The sequence below is a fragment of the Drosophila simulans genome, chromosome 3L (genome assembly GCF_016746395.2).
Source record: "Drosophila simulans strain w501 chromosome 3L, Prin_Dsim_3.1, whole genome shotgun sequence".
Taxonomy (NCBI): domain Eukaryota; kingdom Metazoa; phylum Arthropoda; class Insecta; order Diptera; family Drosophilidae; genus Drosophila; species Drosophila simulans.
The window spans coordinates 8,511,778-8,536,331 of record NC_052522.2 but is presented as its reverse complement, the minus strand read 5'-3'; the positions used below and the strand labels follow the sequence as shown (position 1 = coordinate 8,536,331).

The window sequence follows — 24,554 nt, the reverse complement described above, 5'->3', positions numbered from 1 at the left end:
GCTCCGGATTCAAATTGGAAACGCCATCATGCTCCATTAACCCCCAGGTGCCCATCTCCCCCCAAAAAAAGAGGGGAAGGGGGGCGATTGATTGATTGTGGCTACTTGAAGGGGGTGAGGCGTTGGGCGGTTGGTTGGCGTGCGAAGCGCTTTCGCGATCAATTGCACGTCGCTCGCTTAAAAACGCTCGGCCCTCTATCGCCGGCTCGCTCGCACTCGATTGGCCCCCATTTACCTTTTGCCGCTGACGCCGGCAGCGGCACGTGCCGCACAATCTTGGCGCTGTTCCATTGCTCCCGCTCGCCACTCGGCCCCCGTTGGCTCATCCCCTTGCCAGCGGAGCGGCCTCCGTTTCCGTCGCCGCGTTGTTTGTTGTTTGCTCATGAGCTTTTGTTATTTTTCCACCGCTGTTGACTCTCGCTTTGTCGCCATGCCAGATCTTCCCGGCCCATATATATATATAAAGATATATATATATACATTCAGCTGATTCCAGCCACAATCTCTATTTTCGGAGCCGGCACTGACCGCTTTGGATAACTCTCTTTCGAAATTATTAGCGCTGAGAGAGGCATCCCTTGGACTTATCTTAAAAAATTGGTTTTTGAAATGCTTAGCATTTAAAAATATTAGCTTGCTTTTTATATTTCAAAAATCCATAAATCACTTTAAAATACTCGTACTAGAGGTTTTCACAGCATTATGTACATATGTAAGCTAATTAGAAATTTTGTAATATGTACATATATTTAAAATTCTTTTCCATTTTAATTTTGGATACAAATTTTTAAATATGTGATCAAAATTAAATAATTATATTATTATAACAATTATTAGTACTATTAGTTAGTATTATTAAAGCACTAGTACCCACCTATCGCATCACTTGGCATCTCTAATCTGATTCCATGAAGCAGGCGCGTGTCGAGATTAGCGAGATAGTCTTTATTTTGGCGCACCTTACTGGGTCACAGTGTTGTGCAATTTTTCCCCAAAAACATTTCCCTTTTCCAGCATAAGTATTTTCTTTTTATTGGCTCCCCTTTCTTTTCGGTTCGCTTGCGTAATTCGCGAGTTAAGTGACCCTATTACGTTATGTAAGCATTGCATTGACTTTGGATCGAAATTCCGACTGAGTTGACATTGTGTATTTTTCGATTTTCTTTCATGCCTTTATTTGTTGTGACTTGAGAACTTATTGATTTGAAATGAAAAAAAACAGCTGTCACCCTACGCCGGTCTTAAACGGCACCAAAAACATAAAGAGATCGATATCTTCGCATTGCTCAGACAAAATTTTAAAAATCATTACAGTATTTAAAATTTTAATAAATTACTATGTATCACTGTCACTTTGCATTAATATTCCATTACAGAATAACCTGATGTAATAGAAATTAGACTTGTCGTAACACTCATAGTGGTTATTCCGAATTAATTGCTGCTATACAATAACTATATTTATAATATAATCCGTGACTTGAACACAGCTAATTACCAAGTAATTAAAGCACGTAATGTTTAAAAAATCTATCTCTAAAACCGCGTCTATTAAAAGTATACCTAAATAATTATAAACTTAAATAAATTCTGGGCCAACTAATAAAATTCGCAGGTAAGTGCTTGGAAATTCGTCATAATTCGGTTATCCCCAACTGAAAACGCCTCTTCAGGTTTCACGAACTTTTAAACGAATTCGGTTCAATAATACCTTTACGTAAAACCATGGTAAAAAAAAGAAAACACAAGCGTGACGTTTACACGCGCCCATTTAAGCCGAAAAAAACGGGCCAGAAGGAATTCGACAGCCAAGAAAAATGAGAGGCTTCTTACGCAACATTCTGCACTGACCATTTGACAATAAACAAAAAAATACAAGCAACAAAAAAAAACTGTTGATACTGAAGATTTGTGGCGACACGCAGATCATACACAGCACGCGTTTGCGAAACTCTGAAAATGGGTAAATAAAGAGACGCTCGAAGTTGTGGACTTTTGGCAGTGAGCGTAAACTGAGCCATAATTACCAAAACGTGCCACGATTCGCTGCTTACTAACTGATTTCTTCCAAGAATTCGGCAGTTTGGAACCCAAGCTCGTTTCGTTCACTGCTAATCGAACTTTAGTTGGCCCAATCCATCACTCTATAAATGCACAGAGCAAAGTATCTCAAGTGATGATGGTCAATTAGGTAAATTTATGATAAATACCAAGAGTGGTTTAAGAGAAGAAAACATTAATAAAATTGATATTATTGATATGAATATATTATACATATATTATTATATTACAATATGCACAAAAGCAATGCTCATAAGCTTCAATGAGCTAATAAAGTGGAACACACACGCGTTAAAGTATTTACATGCTCTTGATTTATGGGGCATGTTATCTGCTCTTTCAGTTAATTCTGTTGGGAAAAACCAGCACCAACTGTTGGCCATATCCACTCCCGATCCCATTCCAACCGCCATTCCAATCCCCAATGGCAGTGACACCTGTTGGAGGCTCACCTGCACTATCATATTCGAGTATCGCACGGTGGCGGCATTTCTAACATCAATCAAACGCCCACACACAGGCACTTTGCCATTCCATGCGGCTAATTGACATAACGTCAGCTGCAAATTAAGTGTCGGAAAATAGCAATTACAGTAGATAGTCTTCCTTAAAAAATAGTTATTAATATATACATATTTGTCATACACTGCAGACCAATGAAATATTTCAGCTTTTGCATTGGTCAAAACTTTATACCAGTTATTGTGGAAAAATGATATTCTATGAATAGGCCAAGAGCAAAAAATTCCACTGGAACCTTTCAAAATCTGTGATTTAGCTTTACCAATAAAAGATAAGATCTGATCGAATTGGTTAATTTTCGATGCAAATCTGGCCTAAGAAACTGGGCCCAAATCGAACAATCGTTCTGAATAGAAGCCAGACTGTGGCCCATTATCCATATATCTACATGTCAGTAGACTATATATACGGAGTGTGCTGGGAATGTCGCCGCGAATTCCACGAAGTGGAATACAATCAAATGAAATATAAAATATATGGAAAAAAATACAATAAACCACAATGAAGCGTGTGAATTCAGCTGCAGTCGCGTGGTCTATGACAGGCTTATGACAAAAGCGCGGCGCGTGTGGCTCAAAGTGGCTCAGAGTTGTTGCTCGGCGGTTCAGTGGCTCAGTGGCTCAGTTGCTCAGTTGCTTAGAGTGGCTTAGAGTGGGGCCCGTCTGAGGCCCCCTAGCCCCACTCCCCCCTGTCAAACGTTGGAGCCACCAACTTGGCGTCTCCAACGGCATCTCCGACTGGTTTTTGTCTCAGGCGATATTTGCTTTATTTTCCTACCTTTATTTATGATTATTTTTAACTCTTATTTTTTTGTTGTTTTTGCCTTGGCTTTAGCTTTGGCAAACACACGCTTGTTGGCTAATTTTTCTTGTGGCTTGCTTTCTTTTTTTGCGGCGGGGGAATTCCAGAAACGTTCGCGATGCGGTCTGGTCCCCCTTTTTGGCCTCTTGGTGGTTAACATTTTAATGCCAAACAGCCAGACAAGCGACGACGGATGGCACAGACTCGACACGCTGCAAATTCTAATTAATGACAGTTTTAGACATTTTTGAGCTAGACGGCGCCAAAGACAAAGCCAGCAAAAACCTAAGAAAAAAAACTAAGCTCGACTACGAAAGAGCAGCATCTAAAAAATATCGATTTTGAATGTATGAGGTGTCTGTGTAGTTTCGAGACCCCAGGGCATGTCTGGCCAAAAAGCTGATGAAAGAGCCAACGGATAGCATCGGATGATCGTGTTATATAAAGAAGGGTTTTTCTAATGGCTAAGAAGAACTAATGATCGATCGGTGGACTCTCAGCTTGTGTGTGTGGCTTAGTATCGCAAGTTGAGCGATGTTTTAATTTTGTATCTTTCAAATCCATCAAAAAGAAATCATTAAAAGTCGTCGGACTTATAATTATTATAACAGAGTCTGTATAGTATATAGCATCTTACTAGGGGAAATATTCTATGATTATTTAGTTACATGATTTCATTAATAATCTGGATCAAAGGTTTTTGGAAAATATCATCATAAAGCCAGCCTAGTTCCGTGTTGTAATCCAATCGTAATCCCAGTCAGTTCCGCAATGCAATAGAAGTCAATATCATAGCATTGCTCAGTGGGATTTCGAGATTCCCAGAAAACCAACTAAGTCGTCCGACATCCTGTAATCTGTGATCCGCATGAGTGCCAGTCATCGAATCGAAATCTAATGGGAGTCACTGGCGACTGGTGGTGACTCACGGCCCGTTGGACTTTAAGGTGGGTGGCCGGTGGGAGCGTCGGGAGGTGGGACGCTCGACAAGGTCGTTGCGTCAGCGTTCCACGATGACGTCGGTCCTCGCACTTTGCTCTCCCGGGTGATTGCATGTGCCCGCCGGAGACTCGGCCGTTGTCTGTGACAGGTTCCCGATCTGGTTGCCGTTCCAGCGCTTTCGACGGGTAACCACATCGCCCGGCTGATAAGCTGTTTACGACGACCGACGTCTTGGGCCTCGGCAGACAATCAGTCATATATTACTTTATATATTTAAGCGTGTGTATGTGTGGCACGGCATGCCGGCGTCTTATCGGAGTGCTCACTGTGCGAGGAGGCTAATGGTGAAATTAACGACGGGGCTCGTGCTTCGCACTGCAGCGCACGTAGACGCCTTCGAACTGTGCACTGAAAAAAATGTTGTGCTCTTTCTATAAGGTATGAAAATGGATTTTCTCGAATACTATTTTACCATTTATTGAAAATAGGTAAATATCATATGAATAAGGCCATTCTAAGTACATGGTATAAACTAGTTTATAGGTTCTACGTTTTAAATCTACAACAATTATATTGAAAACCTGTTTAAGATAAAAAAAATGCATTTATCACAAGAACTGTATTTCCATAAAACACAACTAAACAACCAACTCACAATATAAAAGGGGGAACTCCCTTCTTTACGTTTCTTATAACCTATTGCTGGAAAAACTTCATTAGAAGACCTGTCTCAATCATATATGTATCACAATCATAAGTGTAAAGCCCATTCTTAATTTCGTCAGTGTATTTCTTACACCCCGTCAAGGAGTACGTGGTGCGGTGCATGGGATCCGCGGTCGGATGGTCTGGCCTTATCTGGGTGCCCGGGCCGACTTTAGTCAGCAACTAAGGGCTAGGCCAACACTTGTGCTTTCAATGTTTGTATGTGGGTCACAACGCTTCGACTTTCGATTAAAGACTTTGACGTCAGCAGCTGGCTGCCGGTACTCGAGCTGGAATCAGCCGGCAGAGATCGTACGATGCATGCAATCAGCATGATTCGTCTGGGGAATGGTACACCCACCCATCCGATATCCCTTACAGTCTAACGGCCGCGAATCTAATCGCGTTAAACTATAAAGAATTTCCTCTTTTCGGGGCTCGACTCATTTCCGGATGGTGATACCTTGCTATATCCCCATAGCACCATATTCCAGGTGTGTTGAATGTGAGTGCTAAAATTAAAATATTACCACGATACTACCCTATCAATAACTATCGCTAATGCCCATTCGTGTGACCTTATAAGGAGCATTTTTAGTTTTGCGGAAACACTTAATGGGCTTATCAAGGGAAATGTGTAATTGATGGTTTGCTGAGCAATTGTAAAACTAATAAAGGAAATGCCTCAGGGGCAGGTGAGTAGATAAAATGTAGGCCTTTTCATGACTTTGTGCTAAAAATACAGTGCTTAGTTACTCCTGAAAGACGTCTTAATTGTGAGCTTTTCATTCGGACTGATTAGAATGTCATTATGAGATATCAGACTGCACGTGGCCTATCTAAAAATAGGGCAATCCGCAAGACGAAGCGGAACGAACTTCAAAAATACCTCCTGACACTCCAGACAGAGAGATTCACACTGATATGGAAATTTTTGTCATCCGCTAATTGTGACATTTAAATCAAATCTTATCAGGTGTTAAAAGTCGTAAAGCTTGTAAATATATGCTGGAATGAGTCTATCTAATGATAGCAAATTGGGGTCTGGGTCCAAGAAGCTCCCTGTAGTTTTCCATGGCGTAGGAAAGCAACAAATCTTCCGCTCTCGACGATCCAGGGTGTGAATTGTCAACATCGGTGGCCTTTCTCACGATTTTTTTTTTTTTTTAGCACTGTTGTAGTGGTCGGATTGATTCCACCGTCAGCTGGGTAATGGGTATTGACTACTGCATACTGGATGTCCAGACGTGATACTTGCGTCATAAGTTCGATATGTCCACGATATCGCCGACTGAGCCCAAGGCGCTAAGTTTGCGGTTAAGCCTCGGTGATCGATTTATTTTTGGCTTTCGCGCCATAGATTGATTGTGCCCACAGGAAAAACAAATGTGACTGCGACTGGTGACTGCTTTATAAATAAATAAACAGTGCCAAAAATATCACAAAATAACAAAAGAGTTTCAGTCTGAAGATCGATGATGATGGCATTGTTGTTGCTGCTCCGGATGGATCCGACGGATTGATTTTCTAAGGTTTTGTGTTTTTTTGGCAGCTTTGTTTCGTACTTTGTTACTCATTTGTTACTCCAGTCAAGTTATTTTTATTGTTAATTAATACCTTTTATTTTTATGTGCACAGAAAACACTAGAAATCCACATACCCGTCTATAAGCGCAGATATGTGATCATTATGATTGGGGCTTAAAGTCCGATGGCGAAGAATTTGCATTTCAAATTCGCACCCAGAAATAAGCAGACGGCGGAAAAAGTCACCTTGCTAGGAATTTTGTCAGAGTAACAAAAAATATTCAAAATTAAAGAAAAAAGTTAGCAACATAAGTCACAAAACATTGAGAAATCTATAAAAAGCTAAGTTTTTTGGCTATAACTGTAGAGATTTTAAAGGAAGAAAGAACAATGACATTATTTTTAAACTTTATAGGAAAGGCCAAGTCGAAATCATACTAATCCCCTCTTTGGCAAGATGGTTTTATCTTCCGTTGTCTGCCAACTTAGCAGCTATTTATATATTTAATAAAATGGTTTTTTTTTTTGACAGTTGGACACCCAATTCGGTGTCAGTGGCAAAGTTACGACCCACAGAACCACTCGATCTGACGCACCTGGAATTCCCCATAAATCAGTCGCAAATAACTAGAAGCAGCAGCTTGTTTGTTTGTTTGCTTATTTGTTTGAATATTTTGTTTATTCTCTGTTATTCGTTGTTTTTTTTTCGCAGCCGGGAATTATACAGTAGCCCTACCGTACAGTAAGGCCGAACCAAATAACAACATTGGGGCAAAAAGCGACAATATCGATGGATAGACAAGGGGAAAGCTAAAGACAGACTGCCGATTTATAATTGGCTGCGGTCGTACACTGGCTTCATACTAATTACTATTATTATGTATGGAAATATCCAAATGGAATCGAGCTTATAATTCGGTAGTCAAATTATGGTGGCGTGATTATTTGATGATGATTAGATTGAATTTGAATTAGCATGGGTCAAAAAAATATGATAGTTATTAATATATTATTAATTCCAAGAATCGAGCTTCTTGGTAGCATGTTCTTGAAAGAAAGATATATAGAAAGATATATCATTTCTTTACACCAACTGCAAAACCAATCACAGCGACGCAAATAAGTGGTAATAGCTTGCCATTTATGGACGCGATTCTTGCTTTTGTTATTGGCAATTGTATAAGCCAACAGTGTTCAAGGTCGCGCAAGGTCGTTATAATCGTGCAAACCCAATATTTTGGCTCGTCCAATGACCCACTTGATCGTCGATTGTCGATCGGGTTTTGTGGGGTGTGCACCAGATCAAAACGAGGCAAAAAGCGACGGCGCAACAGTAAATAGCAATATCAATGGCCCACGCGGCGTATGCGCAATTAAGTCACTAAATGCGCCCAAAAAGCTAAAAAAACCAACCCAACCCAGCCCACAAGGCGCGTTCATTGTACACATAAGCGTATGCAGTGAAAACATTACTTGAAGCTACGGCATGTGCGATTCGATTCGATGTCTGGCGCTCAGCCGGAACTTTGACTGTAAAAACAAAAATGTGTTTATAAATAAAACAAAGTAATGTCAGTTTCAAGCTGCGCTATCTGGGAACGGAACTTAGGCGACTGTGACCGCGATTGAAACCAAAAACTGCGACTGTGACTGGAGTCAATGCGATCCCGATCCCAATCCCATTCCCATTCCATCCCATCCCGTCCGCTGTGCGGGTGCTGTTTGGTGGGCGGGGGCCAGATTGCAGCTTCAACATTCGAAATTCAAAAGCGAAACAGCTTTGTTTGACTGTCGTGTTGTTGTTGTTTCCATTTCGCCGCTTTATAATATTTTTTTTTTTCTGTGCGAGTGACGCCGCCGAACTTGAACCGCTCAAGGCCAAATTATGTCGATACACCCAGAAAGCGGAGGGTGCGATTTGTGTTATGAATATGCGTGCTTTTCGATGTTTGTCGAGCGAATCGAAGGCAATGGGGTTGTTTATGAAAAATTTTACTACAGATTTCGCATGATAAGGGGTCTCTCGATCCAGAATTCCATGAATACTTTACGGATTCTACCAATATGTTTCCAATTCAGTAATAACAAGTGTGCCATGCTACTCAACTGATGGTCAACCACACTGTCAGCAACTATTAATACGATATATATATAAATAATAATAGTTACACATTAAGCCTATTAAGACCATGTGATTGCATGTGCGTTTTCAATATGACTAATGCTATTGCATTCGCTCGTTGAAGGATCCTTGGTAATATGCATGGTAACTAAATTAGTAATATTATAAATGGGAAACATTTTACACTCACTTCTGATAAAAGCAACCTTAATTCCAAGAAATCGCCCTCAACTCGTTGCTTTCGCATTCCTGGAAAGTAATCTCCTATTACATTTCCGTTCCGTTACAACGGTGGCCTTCAGAGGAGAACCCCATCTTATCGCGAGCAGAAAGACAATCGTAATTAGCTTTTGTGTGCGGTGCAGCCAGTCCCTGGAGATGGGCTAACTTACGCAACCTGCTTCTTGGCCACAATGCATGAGATGCACAATGCTACCTGCGGCTTACTGGCCACCATTGCCTAATCCTGGCCAAAAAAAAATAAGGCGCCCAAAGGCTTAAGACCCAAAGAGGGATTGCAATTATAATCCCGCTCTGTTGCGGCGCACTTAACACCTAGACCAGACTAGACTGGACTGGCTAAAACCGAGGAGCCGGCGAAGGTGATCAACTGATCAAGTGGACAGGGTGATCAGTGGTCAGTGGTCGGTAGTCGGTGATTTGGCGGTGCTAATTACCCCTAAGCCAACGGCAGACATCATATATCAGACATCGCGGATTGTCGGACTGACGCATCTTGCTGTTGGCATTGCGAAACCTTGCATAATCATCGACAGACACAAAGAGCGTGTCGCGTGATCACCGCTGTTGTCAGGCAGGGACTTAATATCCAAATCCGCATCTGAATCTGGAGCTGTTGGTTCCCGTGAATGGCCTAATCCTTCACGCCGTGTGCGAATCATTAGGAATTCGCTAAACGCATTGTGTTAGGCGGCGACGCGTCGTCGTTTAAATGTGATAATCGACTTGTATTGCATTCATTATCATTGTGTATGTCAATTTTCAGCCCAAATAATCCAGCCAGAAACTTTCCACCCGCCAGCAAAAGCACGGGATCCGGCGTTTCGTCCGGAGATATACATTCAGATACAGATACTTATCCATTGGCCACACGCTCGCTTCATTCGGCGCGTGCTGCTCTAGTGTATCTGCGCGATTGCATGAGCAACTTACGATTTACCAGGTATACCTATATGTATATTCCAAACTCCGGATTTCAGTCACAAGTCGGCGACGTCACAGTCACACGAACACTCAAAACACTGGGGCATTCGAATTGTATTCACTTTATTTGGCGAGTCGCTAATTTCGAGTGCTAATAAGCATTTAGAGACATCGTTAGTTAGTACGTGGCAGTCGGCGAGTGGGTCATTTCCGGCCAGACATCAATATGTTATTTTGATTGATTACCCCAAAAATTACTGGGCTGGTCAGCCTGGCTCATCGGGTTATTATCTCTGCGATGCGTCACAAGTTATTCGCACATTTGATATGCACCTAAAACTTACTATATATTCCCCAAGGGGCCATCGCAGGTTAATATCGGGTATTTCCCCAATTATTCGACAGTGCCTTCGGTCTTGCCAATTAATCTTTGCTACGAAAAACAGCTCCGGCACTTTGGCAATGTCACCGGGTTCAATATACAAATTGTGCGAGAACTTTCAGCGCCCTTAGAAGAATTTCAATGGGGTGCTCTAAGAATTTCAACAATAACAATGTCATATTGCTATATATTGCTATCACTGGAATTTTTTCCCTATCTGCAGACAGTTGAATGGCAATGGTAGGAATTTCATCACATTTTTGGCCAATCCATGAGTCATTTTATGAGAATTTGAGCATTAGTGCGTTGAACATGACTAGATTGATGCTATAATGAAGGGTATCTGGCATGAGATGATTTCATGTTTCTGCAGAGGCTCTTATCTTATCAATGGAAGGGTAATAATGGCAGAGAGATCTTTCTAAAAAAAAAGGCGAAAAATATTTGTTCTATTAATTGATCCATAAAGCCAATTTACTCAGCTACCCCTGCTCTTTTATGTAGGCCCAATAAAACAAAGCCAGTAGCTCTTGGCTGGACTGATTTATGGTGCTGCCATATTGCCCCATTCGCCAAATAATTTCATTTGTCAAAGTCACCTTATCAAGAGGATCCATCAGGCCCGGACTTTGCATGATGGGAATTCCATTACTCATCCGCCAGCGAGTACACATGCACTTGAGTTTGTCGAGCGCTTGTGGCGGTGAACCCCATTTGAACTGTCCATCGTTAACACCTAAATGCCCCAAACAGCCCGCGTGACCTGCTGGCGGATAAGTACATATGAGCTCCCCATAGCCGTTAGTTAAGACCCATCTTAAGTGCGCCTTTTTTTGGGGCGGCCCGCTTCAAAGCGGATGTTTCCCACCAAAATAACTGCCGGATTTCCCCGGTCTGGGCTGGCATTTCCCAAAACATATTATTGATTGCTGAAATGTAAGCCACGTGCCCTAGTGTGATATAATTGATGAACTGAAACCATATCACGGCACACGCTTCGGAAAATGAGGAACGGGACCCACTTGAAAGATAATCGGTATTGAATTTATAGCCGAAAAAGAAATATTGAAATATGGAGCATTTGGGAGTATTTATATAGGTCGATTTGGAAATACCCTAAAGGCAATTTAAACTGAATTATGATCGGCTAATTAAATGTTATATATTTTCTATCTTTAGATGTCTAACTTTACTTTCTGACCGTAGCTGACTGAACATACGACTCCCGCCCATAGACACCATATGTATTTGAATGCCGTCCATTAGATGACTCACAGTTGTAATATCATATATCGACCCAATAAACAACTAATGATAATGTCATTGTCAACTCATTTTCCGAAGTTCAAGTACCCGTCGTTCATGAAAGCGAAACGCCAGGGAAGTCACGTTTGGAGCAACGCGATCATCGTCACATGGGCGTAATGCTCTTAAAGTGGACGAGTCGGAGATGTCCAGGAGGTGTCCAGGGTTCTACGACTGAGTGGTCCAGTAATCCGAGCAAACACTCTCCGCTTTCGCACGCTCCAAATGACTGTGTCAACAAACACGATTCGCCGAAAAACGAATCACACTGCAAATTTGGAGCCGCACACCGACGGGCACGGGACAAAAGCTCACTTAGTTCGGCTGATTAGCGGGGCAATCAATCAGTTTTCATCGACTGCTGATGTGCCCCGAACCAAAAGGGGGTGGGGCTCTCGAAAAATAATACGAGAAAAAATATTAGAACCTCCTCCCCAACTTCGCCCCTAAAAAACTAACACAAAACTGTTGATCCATTAACACGTTTTGAGGCAGGAGGCGTGTGCTCTCCGCCGGGCGGCGGATTTGGGTGGTTCGGGGGCGGCGGCGGAGCCTGGAGGGATGGAGGGGCAGGTGCCAAGGGTGGCAGCCACAGCAGCCAGTTAAGCAAACACAGCCGCGCACGCTGCAGTGGAATATTCCCACAGTTGCGTCAACGTCAATGCTCCGTTGTTTGGTGATTTCAATCAAAAAACACCGCGCAAATAAATCACAACAAAAATGTGCCAAGTCAACACAACAAAAGCAGATATCAGAATAACAGAAAGCAGAAAACTGGTAACCGCCGCGCCGAATGGCAAATGATTCCCCTCCAGGTACCCAAAACAAAGGCCCACTCTACAAGGAACACGGAAAAAAATATTATCAGGTTTAGTAAGCGCTGGGGAATTCAGAATAATATATAATGTAATTGGATATCAGATAAATCTTGTTTCCTCTTTGATTCTTCCTCATATCGAAACTGGAAATCTACAATTAATAAAACTTAATACAAGCCAATGATCCCACTTACTTTCAAATTTGTTTAAATATATATATAACACTTCTGGACATTTATCAGTAGTTAAATTAATACATCATTATAATTAATGTGTATTTAATCCTTAGACATTAATTTAAACTATATATTAAATAAATTTTAGCTTTGAAATATTTATTGTACAAACTTAAGAGATGCTTTGATCTCTATATCACCCCTCAGTTCTTTGAGATACTTTGGGACTTCAAATACTTAATCTACAGTTTATATGATAAAATATGATAAAATATGAGCATTACTTTTTATTGGATCCTAAGTTCGCCCAATTACAGTCGAAATTGTTCTCTGTGGAATCAGCAGACCGGCGGAGATGAGTGCTAATTTCCGGCGGAGCAGCGGGTGTCTCGGGAGTGGGTCTGCAACTGGAACTGGGAGTGGGAGTGGGCGTGAATTCCCCGGGGCCGAACCTCCGAGTGGTTCCACAATTCGACGGCGACGGCGACGGCGACCGCGACTGGCACCTGGTCGACGATTGACGTCCCCAAAACCGCGATGACTTTGGCGGTGCTAATCAGACGAGCACATGTTGACACTTCTCATTGGCGGGTCTCGAATCGTTGATGTAAACCATGAAAATTTTCCACTTGCGGTGCATTGGGTCAGGCCCCAGCCTCCCAGTCAGCCTCAATCCCAAAGCAATGGCATTTTCCTCTGGCACGCGCACCACCAACTTTTTTTTAATTCATCGACTTAGGCTTTCAGATCGCCGACAGTGCGACACCGATAAGAATGACGACACTCCACACCAAAACCCGCGGAGCTTAGACACCTGTTCGAAGTTCCCAGCGGGTAGGTATTGCGATATTCTAAAGTGACACATATCGGAGATTAGACAAGTAATGCAGGAGCCTTAGTAATTTTAGGCAGCTTTAAGATTGCCAAAGTGGCGGATGAGTAATGTCTCCGGCAATTTATTTCGTTTTCTTTTGAAACGTAAAAATAATACAAAAACGTTAAATACAATCAGTTTTCCAGGTAATTTATCAATTTTAAGCTTGTTGAGAAGGTTTAGTATTAGTATTATACACCTGTAAACGTTCACTTAACATTACAATCCAATTAAGTATTTTACCAAAGATATGGCCAATTACCGATGATAAAGTCTAGACTAAGACTATATAGTCTGCAAACATGGCTAGAGTTGTGGCTAACACTCAATCGCAAATAGCTGAATCTACTTTATCAGATTATGCGACGATTGACCGCAACAAACGCTGACCACTATCAACCAGAAGCTGCCCATTCAATCGCCCATTTTGGACTTAACCCACTCCTGGAGCGAAGCCCCCATATCGCTCGCTCTTGCTCCACCACTTTACTTGATACGTCAATAACCATTTGGGGAGGAAATGGAAGTGGGGGAATTGGGGATGTGGAGCCACGAAGACCATATGCCCACCATACTGCGCCATTTCCAGTTTCAAATCAGTTTCAATGAAAGAACTCAAATTGCGTGACAGAAAACGTGATTCGAGTGGGTTCCGTTGCTGCATTAGCTGCCTTATTTATTTGTATATATTTATTTACTTTTTCCACTTCGCATTGCTTGTTTCAATTTCCCAAAATAAGCGGCTATATTTATTTATTTATGTGAAATATTTTGCGTGGCCTGCAGTTTGCTATGCACGGGGTCTGAAACTTTATGCAATCGAAATGGAAACGAGTGCACTGTAAAGGTTTTTAAACTGATTTAAACTATTTTCTCATTTTTTCAAACACAATAAACATCTATCTTGAAAAAATAAATTATTCACTAAAGTGTAACATAGCATAGATGCTAAAATGGTTTGCTTATATTATTTTTCATGTATATGAACTGAAGCTACAGTTTTCTCTCTCTGTAAGTCAAATTCTGAAGATACATGCACATATATCGAAGCACCGTTGATATTTACATCAAGTGCCGCGGAGATTCCAGCGAAGCCAGCTCCCCCCAACCCCAAGGATCCAATGGCATACGATCAGGTTGCTCGGGGGGAATTGGTTCGCACCACTAGAACCATCGAATCGGGCGATCACGTGCCGCTCAAGGTGATAAGGTGGTTGGTTCCTTTCGGTGGCTCGACTCAGGTGTTTGGGTTCCCTATCAGCGATAGAGTGTGTAAACACCCTCACCGGAATTTTAATGGCACAGTGTAAAGTGTAAAGTAGGTGAACCCCATTTGCTTGGGCTAGTTAGAGAACTGACCTTGCTCAGTGGCTGGGGATGGTGGTGCCACTTGAACCGCCGGACAGCGAGTTGAATGTCAAAGCCACCGAATTCGATTCCGCCGCTTGTCTATGCTGAGCACGTCTGCTAGCCCAGAAGCAATACAACTAAAAACAAAAACCAGCCAAAACCAGACGAAACGACCTTGCCGTCTGTGTAACTGTGTTTAGGCCCAGTTAGCAGCTAGAATCTCGTCGCGGACAATCTCCTTGAACCGCCGCGCATGGTTCAATAGCACCTAACATTTCCGAGATCCCCGTTCGCGGGACTCGCACTCATTTCATATGCGCTGCCTCTAATCAAGACTCGCAGAACGGGTTCAAAAGCCCATGGTAAACAAAGCTTGAAACACCGAAAATACACCAATAATCCAAACAAAGTCAGTGCGGGTGTCAAGAGAAGTCGGCGAGTCATTAAACTTGGCTCGCATTTGACATTGCCAATTGGCAGGTAGTGGAAGTGTATGTGGATTTGGAATCGGAATTGGCATTAGAGTCGCGAAATTCTTGGGTCATTCAACTTGTTTATGCGTACTCCCCGAATTCACCAGCTGCAGCCTCCTATTCCAATGGCGATTCCAACTCTGGATTATCAGGGCGGCAATTCGCCGAAAAATCTGCGACGTCGACGACGGCTCGATCTTCAATTACCATGAATGAAGTGGAGTGGAGTGGCGTGGCGTGGTGTGGTATGATGCGATGCGAAGTGAGCTGCTCCATGCCGCACACAATTCCACGGAATGCTACACGAGTCGTCGTAAACAAACAGCTTTGTTTTTTCATTCATTTTTGGGGTCATTTGCCAGAGCAAAACGTGACAACTGGCGACTGGCGGCATTCCACGCAGTCGCGAATAGCCTCAAGTGTCGCAACAGACCCTGAGTTCCCTGACTGCCCTGAGTTCCCTACACCCATATATCGCAACCCAAGAAAAAACCCACAAGAACTCAGAACCCAGCACTGAGTGTACCCAGTGCTCTGAAGTTCTTTAATTTCGATTTCATTTGTGCGCAACTGTGGCGAATGCGTTTTGTATTGTGGCTGGTGGTGGTGCCAAGCAGATCAAATTGAAGGACCACCGACTTTCAAGCGGAACCAAAAATCAGACGACATGCTGACTGCCGTCTAAGGAATGCAGCTATGCAAATCGCGATTTGCACAGATGGCTGATTTGGAAATTAGGTAGCGTGCATGAATTATAGGGAGCACTTAAGGTTTTTAAAAAACGTTTCTTGAACATTTTTAAAAATATTACTGAAGAGTTTCTTTACTTATTCCAAAAGATCACAAGTTACTTGTGTGTTATCATTATATAAACACAAACACTATCTACCTACATATGTTCATCCCATTCTGATTCAGGCTCTTTGATACACATTAGTCATATAAAAAAATAACTACTTTGAAAACCCCAAATGTTAAAGGCAAATGGGACTATTTTCATTAGGGGCCGATTAATTTAAAAATTGGTCCTCCAAAGAAACCAGATTTTCGCCAATTAAAGCAAACGATGATGATGACTCAATGGGCGGGTTTTTATACCGTCAACAGGGAATTCGTTGTAAATTAGCAGACATGCTTGCAAAATTTTCAAGGCTATTTCGAGCTAGACGAACCGCGATGAGTAATCCTCATCGATGGGTCGAAAGTCGGTCGTCTCCCACAGTGACTAATCGAGTGCACTTTCGGTTCAGTGGGGCAAAAGCCTGGTCATGCAACCACCCAACCACCAAACCACCCAATCGGACTTTTCTCGAAGCGTATTTCCAGTGTATTGCTTAGATTCCAGAACATGCGACATCTGAACGGCTGTGTGCAATCTTTACTTAGTTTTTACGAGAATTTTCCCCTGGACTTTGAGGCTGCACGAGGTAGTTTTGTGAATAGTTGGCGGGTGAGTACTGATCCAGTCATGCGGCGAACGAGACTAGGCCCAGATACAGACGCACTGCAGCAAGGGAGTGGCAGGCACGCCGTGATGAGCAACTGAATGGTGGCGCTCTGCACTTGATTCACCAGCAAATGGAAAACAATTTTATTCACTTATCCGCTTTATCGCACTCATATTATCAGCATGATGCGGTATTTTTTCCGCAGACTTCGCGGAAACTTTTGTCACGAGCATGACGATTAATGGCCCAGGGATTTGCTTAGATTAGAGTGGGGGCACTATGAGAATTGAAGGGCGTGACTCGGTTGCTACTGGGTAACAGATTTCCCTAATGACTGATAAACTTGCATATATCGTGTACCTTGTAACTCACTGGATTTGAGTGGATAGTTCCAGGGAATTTCCAAGCGCATTAGTCGCTATCGGTCATTCATGATCCATGGCGATATCCGATGGAGTTCCAACTAACGCGAACCGGATCGACTTTCCTGCGGCTATAGTGGCCAACTTCTTGAAATTCCATATCCTCAAGTAATTCGGTATTATGCTGAATCGCCAGCTAATGGAATTTTGGATTTATTGCAATCAGAGCTAACCTGCCTTGAATTTCAAAATATACTCTTGTGCGCCTTAACTTTTGCTGATCACTTCGATTGGAATAGCCAATGGTTAAATTGCAAAATATTTTGAAATACTATCGAACAAAGGATTGTTATAAGTATTTTTTTCGTCACAACTTTTTCAAATTACTGGCTTATCGAACGGATGTGTGAAAATCAAGGCATTCCTATATATTATATATGGCACACATATATCTATATCCGTTACGGTCTGGCCACAGAGAAACCTTCAACCCGTCGTGCCGATTACATTAGCAGAAACGGCCATAATCGAGCCCCTTAAAACGTAGTTGTATTATCGTCGAAATCCCCGCCGATCCTCTCCAGCGAAATGAATTTCACCATGGGCATTATAATAATTAGCGTCGAAATTTGCTACGATAAGTCGGGGGGCTCGATAAGTTTCCTGTCACTCAGAGCGTTTTGACCTCTAAAACAAAAAATAAAAGAACCATAATGGGGGACTTTCACCCGGCTGAAAAAAACCCAGGAAAAGATACCCCAACCACAATAACAAATCCGTTTTGCGTATTTGATTTTTTAGTAGAATCTTTTAAATTTATTTCTTTTTAGTGTGTTGTTTGTTTGTTTTTTCTTTCTTGTTGATTTTTTTGCTTTTGCTTGCATCAAATTCTTGTTTTGTTTTCTTAGAAGCTCATTATGTTCACTATATCACGTGGCCTTACGAATAGATTTGTGTGTTTTATAAATATAATTATTCTTTGATTAGACTTAAGAGCGAGAGAAACCCTAAGCGGCTTAGCTGGCTATGGTACAAAACCTATACTTAAATGGAGATGTACGACTATGTGTAAGAGTTATGCTTTTGCGTTTATCTTTTTCATAAAAAGTATTTCAGCTTTTCAAGTGCTCTTTTCGCATTTTCATATTCTGTGAGTGTTTGGAAGACTTTCGCTGATTTGCTGTTATTCAAAGAGTAATACATGATACATGAGGCAATTCAACACCAAGTACTTGGACTGAGGTAGTTTGGCGATGTCCTGGTAGAATACCGTTCTCTCAAATCGATTACATAATATAATAATAAATAAATTATAACAACGTTTGTGTGTGTGTGTGTGTGTGCGTGAGTGTGTGTGTGAGTGCGTCTGATGAAGGTTCTTAGCCTCGCCAGCGTGTTTCCAGGGTATAAGCCAGGAAACTAAGCCCACGAAGCCGTGAACCGATTTAGGATTCGCATGTTTGCAACACTTCAAAGCAACATTTGCGCAATCCCGGCGAATGATGTGAAATGTCTACGCGCATGCGCACAACGCCTGCGCATGTGTGTGAGTTGGATGAGTTGTGTGTGGGGGGTCAGTCTTAAAAGCGGGAGATTCGATAGGGGGGGCTATGCTATGCTAACTGCGCATATGCATATGCAGACACCCTCTACCAGGGCCGCCAGGGCTGCTCCTCCTCCTTGATCTGCTTCTTGATCACCAGCGACAGGGGCTGCTGCTCCATGGGCACGCGCTGGATGACCGATGGCTTGATGTCCATGGGCTCGTAGCTGGAGTTGGCCGGACTGGGCGGGGCGTAGCTGCAGCTGCTGCTGCTGCCGGGCGCCGACTCGTATCCGGCGGAGGAGTGCGAGCTGGCGGATCCGGTGCTGGCTGTACGCTGGGGCATGCTAACCAACATGGGTTGCTGTTGTGCTGCTGCTGCGGCCGCTGCTGCTGCTGCGGCGGCGAGTTGCTGCTGCTGCTGTTGGTGCTGCAGCAGCTGTTGCTGCTGCTGCTGGGGCAGGCTCTGGGGCAACACGAGGGCAATGCTGCCGTTGGGCAGCTTGGTGGGGATCACCTGCATGCCATTGGGCAGAAAGTAACCGCTGGCCGTCTGCTGGATACCAAAGAGGTAGGGCGCCGCTGCCCCCTGCTGGCTATCCTGCTCCGGGGAACTGGGCGGCGATGGCAGCATCTGGGCGTGGATAGACTGCTGTTGCTGCTGGCGCTGCTGCTGGTGCAGCTCTGTCTTAACGCCATTGATGCAGTTGCTCAGATGCTGCAGCAGGCGACGACGCTGGGCGGGCTCGATGCCGGGAAAGCGGCTAACCTCGTTCACACAGTCGGCGAATCCGGCCTTGAATTTGTTCACAATCTTGGGATCGGCGGCCTGCTGCATAGCTGCCTGTTGGCGCTGCAGCTCCTGCAGATGCTTCACTGTCTTCTCGAGAATGTCGGCTTTTTCCAATTTGGAATGGCGAGCCGGCTAAAAGTAGAAAGAAAATAATTTGGAAATTAGTAAAATTTCAAAAAATATTTTTTATATTTTTCAGAAATATTTTTTTCATTTTTATTGAATGAAACTTTTAATTGTTGTTTTTATTTATTTTTATTAAAATACTTACGTCTTTTTTGGTGGCATCCAGAATCAGAGTCTTGAGTTCATTGAGACAGTTGTTAATACGGGCACGTCGGCGTTTCTCCATGATGGGCTTGTTCGACTGCAAGAGGCAAGAAATGGAAAAAAAATCGATTAGTCACGGCTTTTGCACGGCTAATTTGACCTCATGCAGCGACCCAAAAATAGAGGAAGCTGCATGGGTCTTCAATTGGATTGGAGGAGATCAAGGAGGTGGGGGCGTGGGTTGGGGAGCGGATTGACTGGCTGGCGGCCAAATTTAGTCGCACGGCGCGTGCTCTATTTATAGCGCCACTCGGCCGAGGCATTTATTTAAAAATAGTTTGGCGGTTATAAATTACAGCCAGTGGCTATAAATAAACCAACCAGGTATGAGCAAAAATAATGAGAATGCGACAAGGTCAGAGCGGGAAATTCGAAGATGCCAAAACTAGGTACATTATTATCTAGGGAGCACAAGTTGCCAAATTTGGACTCGCATGAAGTCAGCTTTTTTTCTGGCCAACTCAATGAACCGGTGCCGTTCGAATGGCCAAAAACGGCGGCTGATGACCGACAATTGCAGCCACCACGCGACGCACGCGCCAAGTGGCAGCCAAATCCGAATCCGAATCCGAGTCCGAATCTGGGGAGCTGGTGGGCAGCTACGCCAGCCAATTTTGGGCGGCACTCATGAATGGATGGAGCGTGTGTAGTCGGAGTAGTATGCCATATGCCATATAGTAAATGCCACCAACGCGACGCGAGATAAATTCGCTTTGTGTTGGCGCGCCGACGGCGGTTGCGGCCTTTTTTTGGTCTGGCTCAGAGTTTTTTTTTTCGTATTTTTATTCCCAGCCAGCCATGTGGGAGATGGCTAAAAAGGAAATGCATTTGGGCAGCGGGATTGATGGGGCCAGTCGCCCACAGTCGCGAATGGAAATCAACTCGAGCTCGAAGTGGGTGGCTCTCAATTAGGGAAATTCTCGGTTTGGTTCGCTTCATTTAATCCACAGATTTCGGGGAACTAGAGGTTCTGATTTAATCCATTGACGGGGGTTTTTGGTTTTGGTTTCGGATTTTTTTTCGAGGCATATTTTTCTCGAAAGACACTTACCCGACGGTCACTTTTGAGCGGCGTCTCCTTGAGCTGGGCCGGCACAACGGCTGTGCCCAGAACGTTGGTCATGTTGGCTGCTGTTACGCCGGTAACCATTTCGGTCAGATATTGTTTGTTGAGTTTGAGGCACAGTTTGGGTTTCACTTGGCAGCAAATATGAATTTGCTGCTCTTGGCAATATATGAGTTCACTGCTGTTTTGCTTTTGTAGAATAACTCAGTTGTCAGTTTTTATATTCAAGTTCACTTGGTTTCACTTTCGCGCAGCGTCGCAGAGAAGCACGTAAAATGGTATTGTGTCTGGGGGTTCTCTAGATTTCGGTTCGGTTTATCAAGGCGGAGCGATAGAACCGCACGCTACGAAATACGGCAGGCGAATGAGCAGCAGGTTCTGGCTGCAGTGCGATTAAAAGACCGAAACGACTCGGCACGAAGCAGAAGATCGATCGTTCGGCTTTCGGATGGTTGCGCTATATATATGTATGTATATATATAAGTATTTGCTTTACTGCGTCTGGATGTTGCGGAGCGTAGCGGGACTACCTTATCGCTGAGCTCTCGGCGGACGACTGACGATTGATCGACAGGTTCGTAGGCTAAATCGCCGCTGCGAGACGCGAGCGCGAGCCACACGACCGCACCAATACAGTTGCACTGGCATTGCGGCTACCTAGGGGTATACTTTAGGCGCTACCTGCTCGCTTCAGTGTGTGCGTGTGTGTGTGTGCGCGCTCGCGCTTGTGAGCGGTACCTAAAGTACACACCGCGTTACTCATACGCCCCCGTGGCTCGCGGGAATGGGCATTTCTTCCTTTTTGGAAATCACACTGCGAAACCCCCATTGGTGATCGTCGGTCGGCTCGATCAGCGTTCGGTTTGGCTTGACTCTGCTGGGCTCTGCTAACTGAGGGATTCACAAGAGGCTGTGTTTCTGGCGGTGGTGTTGGTGGTGGTGCTGCTTCTGCGGTGGTTTCTGGTGGCTCGCCGTTCGTGGTTTGCTGATTCATGCGGCCAACGCGACGACGTCCCATAGAAGGTGAAAATAGCTGGCTATATGACGCCACCCCAGTGCGACAGGTTCGGTTTTTTGTGCTGTGTACTGTGTATCTGCCGCTCGGGGGTCGCTAAACAGTAAACAAGATCACAAGGTTGTGCGCACGCTAGGCGGAAGTGGGTGGTTGGGTGGTGGCTATAGTTATCCCCCTAGCATTTTCCAGACCAGTCTGTACAACCGACTCATTCAGCATGCCGTGTGCCTCAATTAAGTGAAGGTCGCCCTTTTGGCTTTTGATCGATAGCCGCCAACGGGCTAAATGAAATGGAAATCGTTGTGGACAAGGCTGCGTGGATCACACGTGCTCCGCCGGACGCTTAGATTCAGCTTGATGGCTTCTACGTGCAGCGTTGGATTTTCACGTTTTTCATATATTATTTGTTGTTTTGTTTGGAGTAATGATTTATCGAAGGTTGACTATAATACGCGACACGCGGAATAGTCGGGCATCAGAAAACTAACCATTCATTAGCAGAATGACAAGGGGGGTATTGCTCTGAAAACTCGGTATATTAAGATGAAAATGAAGCTTAAATTATATTGTTTATTTGGTAGTAAAAAGCCAAAGTGCGTCAACCGAAAGTGATATTTTAAATAACTGCTTAAGCCCTCTATTATCTGCAAAATATGGGTTTAGTTCTAAGAACTGGAAATAACCATGTAATTAGTTTAACCACACTGAGATCAGTAAGGGTAGATGACATATATTTGGGTTACACGATATATAAAGGGAAATTACGTTATCGCTGACGTTTGTTCTTGGGAAATATTTTTAAAGCCTGATTAGTGAAGTTATAACAAAACCACGACTCGTCAACAAAGTTACATTGGAATGAGTCAGTCAGGCTTAAAACATTCAAGTTGGCTAAAAACGGGTGCTTACAATATTTTTTATAACGAAACCACCTGGCAGTTTTTATACAGAAACTAATAAAGTTGACTCTAATGAAGATGAGTAAAAAAATGTTTAAAAGGTTATGTTTTTACAATACTTCAAGAGGGACTTTTGTTAAATAACTAAATTACATTTAACTTAATCAACAATCACGTCTATCGATTCGTGAAAACACACAACAATTTTGGGGAATTTCTGACATTTTTGAGGGTTGTCTAGAGTGTTGTGCGTTTTGTGGTCGCCAGGGAAGGTTGTTATGCCGAGAACACATGCCCCAACAATATGGATATATATATCGGCGGTAGTGGCGGACGTCGACAACACCTTCGCGTTCCAATTACAATTTGGCAGCCGATCAAAAGGCGGCCCGCCCGCGGTCAGCGTCGGCAGAGGCGGTGTCGGCGGCAGAGGCGGCACTTGTGCATGCCAATTTAATTGCAACGGAAAAAGTAACAAGAAAATAAACAAAATAAAAAAAACGAGAGGTCGGAAAACGTTGGCGGCGTTTTACATCATGCTCGCGGGCCAAAAACAGCCAAAGGTGTGGATGTATCTCACGGATACAACGCTAAAGATACAGTCACAGATACAGATACACTCGCAGTTGTTTGTGCGTTGAACGCCCAATTTGACGCCCCATTGTTGTTGTTGCTGGCGGACCCGATCACATGCAGCTTCTAAAATAAACTGTGGCAAAAATTTATAGTCGAAAAGGCGCAAGCACACAAAAATGTGCGCATTGCTAATTGCGTCTAAAATTAGACAGCGCCAGATCCCCCAGATTCCCCAGAAGCCCCGGGAGCCCTGATCACTGAAAGCAAAACAAAAACGTTGGTGGTACGTTAAAGAACCCCTCGAAGATATTTCGAATCATTTTGGACCATGTAACTAACTATTTAATAATCGTAACAGCAATGCTAATAACATTATATCAAATGTTTAATATCATAATTATTATTATTAGGTTATATTTTATAAGATCAATGAAGTCAATTTCTGTGCCATTATCATTCAAAATTATTATTCACTAGACACAAAATACCATATAACTGTCACTATTAAGTTTAAAATATAAAGATCTTATCTAGTTACTAACTATCTAGATATTATCTATATAAAGTATCCATTAAACTATTTTGTTATCTGTTGATCGTAGGGCTCTGTTAACAGCGACGTCGCGAGTTTAACAGCGACAGAAACGCCCACGCGCCTCTTTTAAGTCGGTAGGTCGGCAACAGCGGCATGTAACTTAAAATAACAGTACTTGGTGGGGTTGGGGGAGCATCTGTTACGCCCGAGAGTGGGGCAAACAGAGAGAGAAAGAGAGAACATGCGGACGCTCCATGGCCGCGGCGAAAATAAATTTCTAGCCGCGCGCGCCACTCTCGCGATTAAAACGCCATAAAAATCGCCAACGCTGTTAAAAACGCGCGCCACATTTGCGCTATCCGCTGTTGCGAATGCACTGCCCGAAAATGTTACATACATCAAATGTACCTGATGGGATAATATCACAAATATTTTATTTTACAATCTATAGCCATTTGTTATTATACAATTTTCTAAAGACTAGTTTACATTTGTTCGATGAATACAAAAACGATGAGTATGATGAGTACAATTATATTATCATTCTATATACAAATCTCCGATACTAATGACCTTAAATAAAACATTAAAATTGGGCCTGAAATGATCTTATTTTCTCTGAGTATGATGCTGTTGTTTTCGCAACTAATGGCGCTGTAAATTTTGGCAAGCCCGAGTGGGAGGATCTGAGCGAGTGGGAGCGAGACGGCCTGCGTGCGAGCGAGTTAGCAATCGCATTTGTTCCCCACATTGTGCAAAGTATTTT

At 43.3% G+C, this 24,554-nt stretch overlaps 1 protein-coding gene across 1 annotated transcript; it reads right to left on the bottom strand.

Moving 5' to 3' along the window:
* Positions 1–17,837: 17,837 nt before the first annotated feature.
* Positions 17,838–21,350, bottom strand: LOC6737325 (protein hairy). Its single transcript, XM_002084127.4, has 3 exons — positions 20,749–21,350; positions 19,639–19,734; positions 17,838–19,499 (listed from the first exon to the last, which is right to left on the bottom strand). Exons 1-3 carry the CDS (start codon positions 20,845–20,847, stop codon positions 18,681–18,683), a joined length of 1,014 nt encoding a protein of 337 aa, XP_002084163.1. The 5' UTR covers positions 20,848–21,350; the 3' UTR covers positions 17,838–18,680.
* Between the last annotated feature and the right edge of the window lie 3,204 nt (positions 21,351–24,554).

Coding starts and splice junctions, on each gene's coding strand:
- LOC6737325 (XM_002084127.4), bottom strand. CDS start 20,847: ATGGTTACCGGCGTAACAGCAGCCAACATGACCAACGTTCTGGGCACA. Junction 19,735..20,748: donor CGCTCAAAAGTGACCGTCGG/GTAAGTGTCTTT, acceptor TGCCTCTTGCAG/TCGAACAAGCCCATCATGGA. Junction 19,500..19,638: donor TGGATGCCACCAAAAAAGAC/GTAAGTATTTTA, acceptor TTCTACTTTTAG/CCGGCTCGCCATTCCAAATT.